Source organism: Acipenser ruthenus, chromosome 6 (assembly GCF_902713425.1).
Source record: "Acipenser ruthenus chromosome 6, fAciRut3.2 maternal haplotype, whole genome shotgun sequence".
Classification (NCBI taxonomy): domain Eukaryota; kingdom Metazoa; phylum Chordata; class Actinopteri; order Acipenseriformes; family Acipenseridae; genus Acipenser; species Acipenser ruthenus.
Window position 1 is genome coordinate 57,886,381 of NC_081194.1, and position 16,557 is coordinate 57,902,937.

The 16,557-nt window shown below is 39.0% G+C and overlaps 1 protein-coding gene across 1 annotated transcript in view; it reads left to right on the forward strand.

The window, feature by feature from the left end:
- Positions 1-16,557, forward strand: part of LOC117411110 (ALK tyrosine kinase receptor) — a 161,012-nt gene that overhangs the window by 123,890 nt on the left and 20,565 nt on the right. The window contains exons 8-15 of the mRNA XM_034018253.3: positions 762-862; positions 2,824-2,993; positions 4,417-4,505; positions 6,778-6,933; positions 11,979-12,050; positions 13,829-13,994; positions 14,386-14,533; positions 16,222-16,353. Of these exons, the coding sequence (XP_033874144.3) occupies positions 762-862; positions 2,824-2,993; positions 4,417-4,505; positions 6,778-6,933; positions 11,979-12,050; positions 13,829-13,994; positions 14,386-14,533; positions 16,222-16,353 (1,034 nt within the window). The remainder of the gene's footprint in view (positions 1-761; positions 863-2,823; positions 2,994-4,416; positions 4,506-6,777; positions 6,934-11,978; positions 12,051-13,828; positions 13,995-14,385; positions 14,534-16,221; positions 16,354-16,557) is intronic.

The following is a 16,557-nucleotide window of genomic DNA, read 5'->3' on the forward strand; positions in this document are numbered from 1 at the left end:
CTAAGTAAATATATAAGGTACAACTAACTAAAGTAGACAAACATTTTGGCGAGTGCTTTCATTAGGGCAGTACTCATTAGAGTATTTTGAAGACATGGATGGTCAAGTAGACTGCAGTCTAGAGTCGATTTTCAGGAAACTTTATATTGAAAGCTATAAAATTATTAAATGTACAGGATTTTAAGAAAATGTAAGAATGTACAGTTAATAGATTAATTTACTAATAGATTTTAACAAATTAAATATCAACGATGCAGATTACATAGAAGCAACTGACTGTAGATAATATTTTTAATTTTCACAAATTCAAGTAAGCAACAATAACAAAACATCTTGAATATAAAAACAAGCACCTGTACATTTAGTTGATTCAGCAGGTGCTTTGTATGTCATACACTTTACTACACACTGGGCCCTGTCACTTGCAGCAGTTCGTGTTCAGTAGCAGTACTGAAAGTGTAGGGTATAGAAATGTGCTGAAAGTGTAGGGTATAGAAATTGGGTTACTGTATAGAAATCCACCTTTAACACTGCAGACCAAAAACTCCACTCAAAACAACAGACTGCTATTCCACTCTAGGAAATATAACGGGGTATACTATATTATTTCTTATAGTTTTATTATTTCCGAGTAAGACTCTTATCTTTTTAGCTGTATTGGTCCAGAGATGGAAAGCAAGACGATGCAGTTGTTTCTAGTAGGCTTGTGTCTTTGCAATGTTTCTGAAAGGATTGACCTCATCCTCTGTTGTTGATTGCAGGTAGAGCACTGGTTCTGAACAGCAGTGAGTTTGTCAGCGATGAGCCCAGCGTGATGAGGAGCCCCTTGTTCCCACCCCCATTAAAAAACTCTCCCTGCCAGGTAAAGACCTGCCCACAGGAGGATGAAATATTCAGGGCATCCTCTCGTTAAGGGGTAATGTGGCATAATGTTGAAATGGATCTCCTCATAGCAGCTGACATCAGCATAAAACACGTGCATACCTCTCAACTACAGAGCTTGCTTTTTAGCTGAGTAGTAAGACGTTCACCTTTGAACCGTGTGGATAGTGGTTTGTGTCCAGTAAAGAGTATTTGAGGATTCCTTTTCTGGATTGATTAAAGTCGTGTATCAAGCGGCAGAAAAGGATGAAACAGCTGCAATCCACAGTTAAACAAAAAAACAACAAGGATGCAAAGTTACATGAACAACATTAGTTTAAAAATAAATGGGTTTTGTAATCAATTGGTAATAATGTACTGTACTTGGATCGATGTTGTTTTTACCTATTTAAACTATATGGCTCTTCTTATTTGCATCAACAGTTGTTGTTTTATTCAAATAATTGTGCTGTTTTGTCTCAACATCACAGCACTCTTACGTTTTCCTAGAGTAAAAATCTAGAGTGGGCACGCTGTCTTTTAAGCACAGAGCAGTCTTAGCTTGGAATAACCTTCCTAATCACATTAAAAATGCCTCCAGCCTTTAGTTGTTTAAATATTTGAGTGAAACACATTTGAGCACTGAATGCAAGTAGTCATAGTTCATACTGTTTTCTACAGCTGCAGATTGAGGTACGTAATTGTGTAGTGGATGGTTAATGTATTGTTAGATATCTAGTGTTCCCTGGACACTCAATGAGTTTCTAGGGTAAGTATTTCAAATAAAATAAAAAAAAGTAACCTATCCTCAATTTGCAAAGTACATGCAGCCTCATATTATTACTTATATAAGTATATATGTACACTATATTTGCACGGCACGTTTGACATGTTGTGCCTAATTACCATATGTACCAAAAGGGCATCGAAAGAAAACAAGACCCTTTAACCTTTAGTGGCCTAAATATAAAATGCTAATGTCACAAAACCAAGAAAAGACACAACCACACACAGGGAGTTGAGAATGTTAGCGTTTAGCACCAGTTCAGTATAGGAATTAGGACAGAAGATCTTGAATGTATCTGATAAGCACAGAGCACATGTTGAGGTCACGCAGTAACCCCAAAGCTCCTGGAACACCTTACAAGAAGTAACACCATCACAAGCTCTTTCAGCAGGCATGTCACCATGTTTTATATTCTACTGCTTGGGTTCTGTTCTAAATTGTTAACCAATTAAATGTATTTGCTAGAGTAAAATCTATTTAAATAATCTAAGCCCTACGGTATATATTTAGAGCAAAAATTCTGTTATTTTTTTTTGTTGGTGCCTTTACTGGCCTTAATACCAAGGTTTCACTGTACGTGTTTCAAACAAACATCAATAAAAACTAGGGGTTTTAATCAAGCAATAATTAATCGATTAATCACACCTGTGGGCTTGATTGATTGAAAAAAATTATTGCTTAATCTTGAAAAATGGTGAAGGGTACTTCTAAAGACCTTGACAAAAGGGCAACTGGAAGATATTTCACAATATCTCAGAATGAAGAAAAAATGACTGCAACTTGGATCATTTGCTCATCGGTGCTTTCACGGCAGTACTACAACCTTATCATATCATCTTAGTCGCAAGTACAACATTCAGGCTAGATTCTAGATTCTCAAAGCACTTTACTGTAAAATGTCATTAGCACACATTTTTATAAAGGAAATTTGCCAAAAGTTACCGAAATAGAAATAAATAACTCAGACCTTTTTTTTTAAATTGTGCCTTTTTAGTAGTATTGAGTTGTTTCTTATTGAATTGTAATTGGTATTTTTGGTCTTTTAGATGAAAATTGATTAAATGATTTGGAGTAAAGAGCTTTGAGAATCTAGCCCCTTGATTGATGGGTCGGTTTGTTGTTTTTTTTTTTTTTTGGGTCGGTTTGTTGTTAATATTGTGACGTTGTGCCTGCAGGTTTGGTTCTCAGTGTGTGCTGAAGGCTCCCTACAGGGGGCACTGTCTCTGTGGCTGGTGGAGAACAGCACCAGGGAAGAGGAGAGTCGCATGCTTTGGGGGTTCGAGAATAGCAGCGGGGCGAAGGGCTGGAGCAGACTGGCCATTCCTGTGCACGGAGTATCTGACAGGTAGGGAGCGCTCTAGCATACTGTGAGCTGCATTCAGGCGCCATTGTTAATAGACTGCGATTTGTACTTATGAAGAGAGTGCAGACTGGAGTAAACACTTAGACAATGTTCTTTGTGATTCAGTTTAATGTAGGCTTTGGTAGAGGTTCTGTTTTTCTAGATTTATATAATGGCATAAGAAAGCCTTAGCTGATTAGGAAACAGATTGCTGTACATCCCAATACTGTTCCAATACCTGGGTGTGCGGTACACAGTGTTGCATATAGAGGAATACGGTAGTGATCAGTGAACAGTCCACAGTATTCTGTCCCTATGACCTACGTGAGCCCAGCAATCAAACACCAATTTAAAAAATAAATGAAATCTTATATTAGAGTTGATGGGAAAGGCATTGAGCTGAGGCTGGGTTATCATCCTGCAGCTGCTGATTATTGCCAGGGTTGGGAGGTCAGTTTGGCTGGGTAACATCTACCCTTGCTTTCATTAGGGGGCTCATGGAATTAGCATACTGAGTGAGAAAGGTTTCCTCTTCTTTTCTTCTACTAGGTTTTTTGCAGTGATATTCCTGTGTGGTTACTGAACCTATTACAAAGTAGCCCTCCCCAGCATTTTCTGCCAGTCATTTCAATTTTATGGTATAATTTCCTTGGGATCTCATTTGCAGTGCTCATTTGAGCAACTCTGGTATATAGCTTTACTTTGCAGTTAAACTGCAGTGGGCTGTAAATTGGTGTAGCTGCAGAGTATAAATTATTGATTAATTTGCAACCCCACTGTTCTCGTTAACAGTTTTTTATACGGCATAGTTCTATTCTCAGAGTGTTTTCCCCCTGGCTTTAATTTACTCCTTTATTTTTGGAAAAGAGAAAAGGAACTAAAACCATCTGTTTATTTCTCTTAAGAGGTATCCGAAAGGGTCGATTCTTTTCTCATTTTGTACCAGACACTAGAACGAACACCATACAAGAAAAGTCATCCCAAAGTGATTTAAAAGATGCTGTTTGTCAAGAGTGTTTTTAATGTTACACAAGTTACCCTCAAAGAGCAACTAGTTACAGCTGTAACATTTCCATAGCAATCTTAACTAATGTATGTTTCATGTTGATTAGATTCACTTTGTATCATTTAAAGCACAGTTTAAAGTACAGTTTAAAGAGCATTCAGAATCATGCCTACCTCTCAGGTACATCTGGAACACCAGAGTGTTTGACTAACCTGTCCCCCTGTAACACTCTGTCCCTAGTGGGAGTAAGAAATAGAACATTTGTTACGCTCTTATTAAATAGATTGCCATGAAGTGATGACTGAAATAGAAAATGATACAAAGCAAATACCAACAACAAAAATACATTAGTTAAGATTGGTATGGATATTTCATAGTATAGACATGATTCTTCGAGCTCTCTCTCCTTGCTGTTGACAGATTTTGGCTGCAGTTCACTGGGAGTGGAGAACCTGGGTCCGCTATCGCCATTGATAACATCTCACTTAGCTTAGACTGCTTCCTTGCATGTAAGTACTGAAAACCAACCTTCATGCACCCCACCACAGTTATTGGACACCCTGGCTTGAAAACAGTAATACAGTATTAGTACAGCAAAACTAAACACCTGTATTAACCAGCCAGTGTGTGGGAATCACTTCTTTATACAGAGAGTGAGGGTATAAAATGGGTTAACTAGCCATGTTGTTGATGCAGAATCATTGGGATCCTAGGGATCCATAGGGATAAAACTCTGTCAGTCTTCATGTTTCAAGACATTGTTCATTCCCATTAATCTCTCTCCCTACCGTGTTGCGAGAGATGAGATCCTGAACGGCTCTCCATTGACAGCTGCACTCCTACACAGATCAAGCTGGCAGATATAAATCCAGCATGCGCTTTTATCAACCATCCATCATTTATCAGCTGAGAAAAATGAAAGGCCTACCTTGGAAAGCATTAACTCGCCCACGAGATAACTTCAGAAAGTCTGCCTGGTAATCTTTGCTTTTCAGATAAGTTGTAAGATACCCACTAAGAAGAACTGTATGATTAACAACTTGTTTTTTTAACTCATGCAACCTACCCCAGCATAGAGATTGCAAGTAAAAGATAAACATGCAGTTTTCATTCAATTGCAGCTAAGAAAAATAACAGTTTTAGTGCTCATTGGGATGCTTAATTACCATCTACCATATACTTAATTACATGTTCAGTATATTTCTTATCTTACAGGTTTAATATCCTATTGTATGTGTTCTCTCTCGTTCTTTGTTGTTTTTGTTTTCACCATTATTTACCCGATAGTAACTACTCTAGCAAAAATATCCTTCTAAAAGCTTAATGTCTGAAGTGAATTTCAGAAATGATCAATAGGGGTGTGCAACTTTAATTTGTGCCCCCTCTGTAACTGTGGCATCTACTCCGCGCAACTCCTCGTCCAGGCCCTGGTACTCTCCCACCTAGACTACTACAACTTCCTCCTGGCCAGCCTCCCTACGTCCGCCACCCGTCCACTCCAGCTCATCCAGAACTCCATTCCTCGCCTGGTGTTCTCTCTGCCTTGCTTCTCCCACACTACTCCACTGGTCCGCTCACTCCACTGGCTCACAATCACCGCTCGCATCCAGTTCAAGACTCGCCTACCGATGCCTTGACCAGACTGCACCCAGCTACCTCCAGACCCTCATCTCTCCCTACAACCCCACCTGACCTCTCCACTCTGCCTGCACTAGAAGACTGGCTGTACCGCCTCTACGCCCCCCTGCCTCCAGAGCCTGCTCCTTCTCCACCCTCTCCCCACAGTGGTGGAATGACCTTCCTACGGATGTCAGGAGTGCCCAGTCCCTGACCACCTTCCGGCGCCTCCTCAAGACACACCTCTTCAGACAACACCTGTAAAACTCAACTCTTCCCTTCTGGTCTATATAGCACTTTGATGCACTTTAACTTGCACTTATCTGCTCCCTATTTTACTGTATTTATTCCTGCACTTCTTTAGTATTTTGTATTTCAATTGCACTCGTATCTAACCCTGATGTAACTATCAACACTGTTATCTGCTCTTGAACTGCCCCCGAACTGCCCCGATATCAAATCGTACTATGTTTTGTATTTGCTCTTATTAGGACTGAAGTCATTGTATTTTGTATCTTGCTCTTAATTGTATTGTAATTCTTGATATGTATTTTTTGTATACAACTGTAAGTCGCCCTGGGTAAGGGCGTCTGCCAAGAAATAAATAAATAATAATAATATATAAATATGCAAAGATAATGCTGTTAATTGCTCTGGAACTTTGCTTTGGCGTTTCTCAGGGTTATCAGTGCATTTCATATCATGGAAATCTTTTTTATATAATTGGTTTTTAAGCTTTCTTTGTTTTAAAATTAGATACTGAAAAGCTGGTATAATTAGGGTACTGTTGTATACAGTATGGTGCCTGTAATTTGTTGAATTGTGTGAGACTTGAAATCCAGATACAAAGAGAAACTTCAACATGGATTTTACTATATTTATAGATATTAGATAGACTATGTCAGGTTATATTTGTATAGCTCTAATTATTTAATTGTGCAGGGTAATAGTTTCTAGATTCAAAAGGCATTCATTCAAAATCAGCATCCCAAATCAGGTATGTAACGATACACTTATCTCACGATACGATAAGGATCGCAATAGGCTGGTCGCGATATGTAATTGTTCTGATTGTCCTGATTGGCTAATCTAGAAACATGGTATTGCTCTGCAGTAAATTGTAGTTCAATCTCCAGCTCTTTCTCACATCTTCTCTTTACTAAGCCAATGGAGACCTCCCACCCAAGATCACACCGGTCAGTACCAGCATGAAGAACTTTGAATCCACCAATCAGAACAACACAACAGCTGCCCCAGCCAGTGGGCACTCAGAAGGAGAAGTCCTAGATGTCACTGAGTTCCCAGATTTTCAACTTGAAGGTACAGTAGGAACTTGGTCTAGTGATGGTTTTTAGAAAGGGGTGGCTTTATTTCACCCACATTCTTAAAAAACATTGTAAACATTGTAAACTACAATCAATAAATTGTTTATAACTGATATGTCATACAAACAACAAAGCCTCCTAGTGCAAGTCTCCATCAAAGTACTGCGCTGCATTACTGAAATAAACTTCAGTGTTAGCAGCATTACTGTATTTTGTATTTTTCAGTGTCTTCAGTGTTGAAATATTCACATTCTTATATTCCTGGGTTTGGTGAGGTCTCCACCCCAATAATATAAAGAGGAAACAGCAGCATATTGGACATTACCCTTGTATAGGTATGAGTAGGTCAATTATCTATAGGTACTGTTTGTCATGTATGCAGTGGAGGGGGATGCTGGTCGATAATGTATCTAAAGCAGAGGATTGGGCGCAGGACTAGTGTGAGCTTCTAACCCTGCTGATTCAGTTATGAAGTTCTGAGCTCCATAGTGAAAAAAAGTAAACTGTGTAAATTGCAAAGGCAAGCGAAAGGTTGAATCCAGTTGGAAGATAAGAAAGAGAAAACAATGAGGAGAAATAGGGAAAGGAGAGGAGAGGTGTGTACTATGGGTAACTAATTAAGTTGGAAATATGTTTAAGTTACAGTGGTGTTATTTTGTTCATCCCAAAGTGTGCTATTAATTGTGCTATTAATTGTTGCTTCGTTTTCTTTGTTTCTTTCTTGCTGTCGATAGCCACAGTTATGGGACTGCAATTTGTGTGTAACGAGAAAACAAGTGGTAGTGTAATGACATTATGGACAAATGGGAGTCATGTCCATACCACCTGCTAATGCTGTAAACTTTCCTTGAGACCATGCTTGTCCATACAGGGACTGGGAGAGGGGCAGCATAGTCTATTGGTTAGAGCTGAGAGATTGGTAAGGAGGCAGTGTGGTATAGTGTTTAGAGCTAAGGGTAGTTAAATATAGTTTCAGGTGAATTTCAAGAGTTACATTAGATGCTTCTAGTCTGGTATACAGTAATTCCTCTGACCTTTTTCATCTCTGTCTTAATTCCACTCCAGTAAAGCACTTTGACCACCTCACTGCCACTCAGTCAGTCAGCAAAACATGTCACAGTACCACAGGAGCCTTTAAGTCCATCTGAATCTCTCTCTCTCTCTCTTTAGATGCTGCAATTGAAGCCGCTTTTCATACATCAACATGGCTTCGTGTACATCAGCTTTTTGGACCAATAGTGGAACACTCTTTTTCTGTCCAGTATTCCCATAACATTATTGCAAATCTTGATATATTAAAAAAATAGTTGTACTCATATACTTTACACACAACTTCACTAACGCTGAAATAAAAGCACTAAAGCACTGAATTCTCAATATTTACCTGGGCGCTCTGTGTAGCTCAATTGATCATCACATTAAATCTCGCTAGGATTTTTTTTTTTATTGTCTACCTGGCCACTGACAACTCTGACTGCACTGATGGATGGTTGTGTCCCCATCTCTCATACACTTCACCAAGTCATTACTAAGAGCTGAGCTGTGGGCATTCAAAATGCATTAGATAATAATAACATTAATAATTCAGCTATTTCTTCTTGCCTGTCCATAACAATAGCTATCTTGTAGCCCAGCAATTTAAATATGTTTTGTGTCTTCTGCTGTAGTGCAGTGACATTAATTAAAGTTGTCAGTTCATTAAAGTAGCGCAACATTATTATTATTAATTATTTTGGCAGACACCTTTATCCAAGGCGATTTACAGGTGTTATACATGCAATTATTCTAAACAGAATTCTGTAATTAAATTATGCAACTGGTTTATAAAGTGTTAGCTTTTAATTTCTGCTACTATCTACTGTGTGTATTGTATTACATTGTATATTTGGTCCAGTATTATTATCTCTGCTGAGTGCTGAGCAACCAGAACATGTGCTGGGGGACTTGGAAGGACACAGTGGGGTCTAGTGGTTAGAGCTGAGGGACTTGGAAGGACACAATGGGGTCTAGTGGTTAGAGCTGGACTGGGATGGAGGCGGTGTGTTCTAGTGGGCAGAGTTGAAGAGACTAGGAGGGAGGCGGAGTGGTCTAGTGGTAGGAGCTGAGGGACTTGGAGCATAACAAGACTGAGTTAAGTCTGGAGTCGTTCGCAATCATATTGTCAACATTGACTGCATTGAGAAAGACTTCTAGTTGAAACTTTTGTCATAGAAGTGTATTTAAGAAATACTACAAGTAACAATTAGGCTTAGTTTCTGAGATCCCATGAGATCAGACTCCAAATTCTGTAAACTTCCCTTGAGACCATGCTTGGCCATGGAGGGACTTGGAGGGAGGCAATATGGTCTAGTGGTTTGAGCTCAAGAACTGGGAGGGTGGTAGTGTAATTCAATTACATAACTGTTTTATAAAACATTTATAATTAAAGGAGACATTTGCTACATGAAACATTTGCTACATGAAACAGGTACATGTTTACGTATGGAGTTCCTTTCTCACAACTATAGAATTGTGTGCTAAATGTGTGTCGTAATTATCAGAAAATGGTAACTTCAGAGTAATTAGATGTCATTAATGCAGCTGTATTTTAAAATGTGATCAAAAGCTGTATTAGGGAAGCAGTTTGAGTTGTTTTTAGCCGATAACAATAATGCTGTCAATACTGTAAATCTGTCAAGGGGGTGTGATGGATAAATAACATATGGCAATGATTTTCTTTTTTTTTTATGTATTCCCATCAAATTTCTGGAATGGAATTAAAGCAATTGACACATCCTTTCATTAAGATATCCTATATTACATACAGTTTACTTTGGTTTGAACTAAATGAGTGGAAAAAGAAAACTGTCTAACAGTTGGTGGGCAGTGACAGGCATACCTTTGCTTGTAAAAATCCCTTTCTTGCTGTACATTGCAGAGTGGTATCAATTCCTAATGTGGAGGAGATGGAGCATGTATAATATAAGCACATGTTTTGTGAAAGTGCTAATGCTTCATTGTAATTCACGTATATCAGAATGAGCCACGTACTGTACTTACCTCTCAACTAGTCTGGCTGTTGCTGGTATCCCAAATGGAAACTAGTAGAAAAATGGCAGTCAATATTTTTGACACAGGTCAAATGTTTTAAAAAATGTTTTGCAATTGGAAAACTTTTAACTGTTAGCCTACTTACCATCGTCTTCTGTGCTCAAAGAGATGGGCTCCCTTTGCAGAGTAGACAGACGTGACTTCATATTGCTTACCAGAGAGAATTGGTACTGGCAGAGTTCTTACCCAAAAAGTAAGGTTATCCAATATTAGCCACCATAATCTATATAATGTATATAATCAGATATCCAGAGATGCTAGGGATATGTTTCCAATGAATTAAAAAGACCAGCAAGAATCTTAAGCACTGTACTGAAACATAAGAGCCATCTCAGAGAGGGTATATCATGTTCTTATCTCACAAGCAGGGGTCAACCCACCTAATTGCAAGCACCTCTGTAATTCACTGAGACACATTGCTCCAGCTTCAGAAAGCTCTGCACACAAGTATCATATGTCCCTGAATGCATTCTCCAGTATTGACCAGCTTCAACTTTGCTTTGTGTCTGAGATCTGACAAGATCAATTTCAACATGCAACAACTGCAGGCCAATATTAGAGTTAGTATTCTTTGAAATTGACACTATTGGTACTGTGAGTAGAGTAAATATTGAAACAACATGCACATATTAACCAAATGCATTTTAAAGGGTTACAGAACAGTTTATTAATCCCAATATGTTTAAAATATTCTTGGTTATGGTCATCTTGGTCTTCTGTGCGAAAATTGTTACCTTTGCTGTATTCTGTGTTGTCTGTTCTTTTTTTATATCACAGTAATATATTTTTAGCTTACTCCTGATTGTTTTGATATTTTTATTCGCACATAATGGGGGCATAAATCATCTAGGGAATGCAATCCTCAACTCTTTTTGCGAGGAGCAAGACAATTATTCTTATAAACATTGCAGGATAGAGCCTGATCTGGAAAATGATTCTCATAATAGAGATTATTTTTCTCCTGGCAAATGCGTCCGATGCTCCTAAGTTGAGAAATGCATTCCCCAGTTGATTTTTTGATCTATGATGTGTGAATAAAATATTTTGCTCTGATACGAAACAGAGTATACAGCAAAGGTAAAGAAAAAGCATTTCTTAAAAACACTGCAGGAGTTATGAAACACTTTAATATATTAAGTAGTGGGAAGGGGTGAATGCAAATAAATAGTGTGGAGTTAAATAAAGTGCCACTATTCTACATTTAAAACAACAGGTTGTGCTTTAATGTCAGTGTACCTGCCAAGACTGACTAAGACCATAAGCAAGAGGAAGACAACACATCACGTACCGGTTTTGAATGTTCTTGTGCTTCCAAAAGTGACAGAGAGATCTGTGCTTAGACCAATTTGTGAAGGCAAAGTGACTTTTCCACACTTCTGACAGTCTATTAAACAAGAGAGAGAGTTATATGTGCCACTTGAAAAAGAGAGATTTGAGAATCAAGGAGGTGAAAATGAGATCAACCAAGAGGGGACAGGCTTAATTGACTGAACAGCATTCTGTTATCATGTACAAAAATGTTTGAAATGGGTGAGTGGCGTAATCACCTAATTCATTTCACCTTTCACCTGTGCGTCTCTGGGTTTAAATTCCAGTCTGAGTGAAATTAGTTTGGTCCCAGAGGACATGACATCACAAAGAAACCATACAGTTTAGCACAAGTTTAGCACAATTATTTGAAGAACCAATAAACTTGATTCAGCACATGTTGATTCAGCACATGTAAAATAGCATAAAAATGCGTAGAAATTGTTTGCATAGAAAACTGAGAAGACCTTAACCAAGAATATTTTAAATATATTGGGATTAATAAAGCTGATTCAGAAATTATTAAAAAACGTAATCAAAACCTTTCCAGTTCCTGGATCGAACCCAAATATAGTGCCTGATTGTTACAGTACGAGCTGGTCAGCTAGCCCAGCTGACAAGAGCGTTTCTCATTTTTCATAGACCTCACTCTGGGAAAGCGAGACCTGGTGCACATGTTCTCACAGTCATTTCATCTTAACGAAACGGAAACAGGTACTTGTGTTTACCTGAACTAGTCTAGAAACTGTGTCGGTGCTTTAGTGTGTGTTTGTCTGTGTTTGTATCTGTGCATGTATGGGTGGGGCTGGGGGGATGCTATTCAGAGAGTTGGAGAGTCTTCCCATTTTATGATTGGTTTACCCATGCTGTTTCCATGTTTATACTATGCATTTATACGATTCCACTGTGCTTTATTACACTCAGTTTTGCTTTTACAATGGGAACCTTTTACAAGGGTTTATATAACATATTGTATCACAATCATCAAAGAGGTTTTAATAGTTTAGGATGTTGTACTTCAACCCATATGTGCATGAATTCACTCAGTCTATGTACTCTGTACAGATTCTCTGCTTCTGCAGGTCTCAAGTCTAAATGCTAGCGTGCGCACATCAGGGTGGTTTAAGAAAGATATGTGCACTCTGTGCAGTTCCAAAGAATCTGAAGGTCATGATCTCCCATCTCCCAAGTATTTATATCAGCGAAGGGCTGAGGCACACAGCTCCTGGGCTCTTTAATATCTAGTGCATTTTACCTCTCAGATTTTCATGACTAATTATCTGTAACGTATTGTAACATGATGCGATTCCTATGGCATTATACCATACAGTACTGTAGCGTGTATTGGGGGATGCGCACATTGGCATTTCAAATTGAACACACATGGCAGTCTCACTGTTACTGGGAGCTAGTAGAAATAGTGCAGTCAGCAGAGAAGTAAAGAGGAAGCCCTGCTAAATTAAGTCTTTCCCTTTCTGTTCTATTATTGAGTTGTTTTATAATCAGACTGTGGAAAGCATTAAATGTGATGTAGGGCTGACCAATCAGAACCAGGTAGGAGTTCTGATGGAAGCAGGGTTAGAGGTCAGAGAACGGGGCATAAGGGAAAACGGGACGGAACTTACACAAATTAATTACAGCTGAAATACAAATAGAATGAATATTTTAACTTTTTTTTCTGTGGTTTATATATAGTAGCACAGTGTTCTTGGGATATATTATTTCTTAAAGTGTTTTGAATATGGTTTACCATACCACACAGGTCTTTACAATACTGACCTATGCCTCTATTAGTCTTTGCTATGCTTTCCTGCTGCCACAATTAACAACTGTAAATCAGAGGTCCCAAGGCCCACTTTTGGAAAACCAGAAAATGCATTATTTAGTTAATAGAGGTTCTTTTCATAGAGATTTAATAGATGTGAACAGATTAAGTAGATACAAAAAAAAATATAACACAGAATAAGGATTAGTTAGTGGTTTATAATAAACAATACAGTGATGTAATGAATATTGAATATGCAGTATTAAGGGGAGGATTCCTGCACTGTGATTGACTTTGAGTGCATAAATAAACACTGAAATCTACTGCAGGTATGGGTCTGTAACTTTGTGATCAACAGCAACATCCCCAAATGTGCAATATTAATGTGTGCCTTAGATGCGTATCTGGGTTTCCCAACATATCAAAATATATATGCATTATTGCAAGTAAAATAAGTTGAGAAAGTTAAGTCAATAAACCAGGACCAGAGGACACAGTTACTAATTAAGTGGAGATAGACTTAGGACAGAGGGTAGGAGACACTTTTCAAGCAGAGAGTGGTGAGCCATGTTGTTGATGCTGAATCATTGGGATCCCTCAAGATTCGACTTGACAAAGTTTTGAGATCAATCAGCTACTAGGAAATGAGCCTTGATGGGCTGCATGGTCTCCTCTTGTTTGTATATGTTATTTTGTTCCATGCATCTGGTTCTTTGCTGTTTTTCAGATAAATCCTGGAACTTTGGCACATGTGGCACAACTGGGCCAGTGGGCCCCACCACAACGCAATGCAGCAACACGTACCGGGGCACGAGCGTCAACGTGTCTGTGGGCACAGAAGGGCCGCTGCGGGGCGTGCAGATGTGGAGAGTACCCGCCACCGAAACCTATAGGTAACACGCGCCATACAAACAAACTACAGCTGGAGCTCAGCGGTGATAAGGAACACCACAAGGGCTCAGCGCAAGTAAACTATGTTCAATATCACAATCTTTTTGTCCTTTTGTTATTGACAGTGTTTTTGTTTGTCAATCTTGCCCTGACAGTAAAATAGCATTCCACAGGGGGATCTATTGATCCAGACAGTGGCTGAACGAAATACTGTTTTCTGGACTTCCATGTCATGCTTACTGTTTACAGGCTGTTAATGGTAAATGCATTGTTGATTTATAAATTGTAAGTACCATTGTCGTACCATCGGCATACTTAGTCACCTTACATACTACCTGGTAATCATATGTGATAATACCAGATCACTGAAATATGAAGGAATGTTTTTTTCAGGATCATGAGCTATGGTGCTGCTGGAGGCAGGAGCGTGCTGATCCCAGATCGGTCATTCGGCTTGTTTCTGGGGGCCCATTTTTTTCTGAAGAAAGACGAGCTGCTGTACATCCTGGTGGGGCAGCAAGGGGAAGACGCCTGCCCAAATGTGAGACCCCAGCTACACTCCCAAAGCGTCTTGCTATTCTGTAACATTAGCAAAAAAATAATGGTGCAAACCTACTGAGCACTGGGCTAAATGTTTTGTAAATATAGTCTTTTCAGTCATTATTACTTAATGTGATGACACATAAAGGATTTATGACTTTTTGACATTGAGTTCTTCAGCTGAACCACAGCACCTCTGACCTGTGCCTCTGAGCTCACAATGGGCCATTCTAAAATAACACTGGTTGAAGGAACCGTCAACTTAATTATGCAAACAATTATTATGTGATAGAAGACAATATTTTGACTTTTTATTCAAAAGCATTGAACAAATGATTAATCAGCGCAAACACTTGGCCTTGGCTTGTGCTTACTAACGCTGGCTCCTTTGTAAGGCACCGTGTTCATTTCTGGTCACTGCAATACAAAAAGGACATTGTGGCCTTGGAGAGAGTCCAGTGAATAGGAACAAGACTAATCCCGGGGCTTAAAAGAATGAGTTATGATATGTTGCAATCTCTAAAGGTTAAGGAAACTGAATCTATTTAGCATAGAACAAAGAAGGAGAGACTTCAGACTTTTAAAATAGGAAAAGTTAACTGTAGCTGATGCTTTAAGCAGAGACACCAGGACCAGAGGACGTAAGTAGAGAGTGATTTAGGACAGAAGGTAGGAAACGCTTTTTTACACAAAGAATGGTGAGTGAATGGAATCCTTTAAGATCCAATTTGATAAAGTTTTAAGATCAGTCACTTATTTATTAAATGGACGAGCACTGATGAGTGGCGACTGGCCACCTCTTGTTCATATATTTCCATATGTTTTATATAAATATTCCCTTGGTAACCAGGTGCAGCTGCTTGATTATTCCTTACAGTATAGCGTTACCGGGAATATTGGAATTTTACTTCAAACCGTTTGTTACTGGACAACTGATTGCCTCAATAAAATGTTTTATAAATTGTTTCTAGATCCAAAAAATGCACGTAATAATACCGTAAAACTTGGTTCTCAATAAAATTAAGGAAAAGCTAGCTGAATTTACCCAGACATGGATGATGTAATCAGTTGAATGCTGGCGACAGGCTCCCCTGATCAGGCGCCATTCCAGACCATTCTATACAGGGGCTTTCTGTTTGAGTAAAAGAGTGTCTGAGGGCAAGTGCCCTGATCAGACCTCTGTTTAAAAAGCACAGGGTCAGTCTGGGACTGCAGAGCGTGCAGCCCCAGACTGTATCACACTGACCTCTAAAGGTCAAAAAGCTAATGAAATAATCCAGTAAATCGTACCTCTAATGCACCACATTGATCTCTCTTGCTGCAGTTTGAGGTCATGAGATCAGTGTGGTCCTGTGGCTTTCGGAGTAGAATTTGCAGTGACGATTAAGTCAGTAGTTTTTAAGGATACGTTAATCGTTAGAGTCATGCTTTTATTTTTGTGAAAGTTGCTGTCACCAGGAAGGTTAATTCACGGTAAAAATGTACTCACAGAATACAGTAGCTCTACAAAAAGAACAATGCATGATGTGATAGAACAATTGTTTAGAATGAGGGTACAGGGTAGAGGCTGCTGAATTCACACTAGATGTCAGAACAGGCACCAAACTGAGCTTTTATAAAGCTGTAATGGCGCGGTGAGAAACCAGTAACGACTTGACATTTGGATTGTGTGTTCGCTTTGCTTTGCAGTCGGACACCGTCATTAACAGAGTGTGTCAGGGAGAGACGAGCGTGATTGACAACAAGACCCAATCAAAGAAGACGGTGGAGGAGTGGGCGGGAGGAGGAGGAGGAGGGGGCGGGGCTACCTTCATATTTAAGGTAACTGAGGCTAGGATCTCTATGTCATCCATGTGACAGCAACTTCAACTCACATTTTAGCATGGTTTTACTGTTTAATGCAAAGGGGTCTATACTATTTTACCTGGGTTACTAACTGATTGTAAAATATCAACACCTATAGCTAAACCCGTTGGTATGCATTATGGCACTATTTGCAAACACATGTTCATATCCTGACAAATT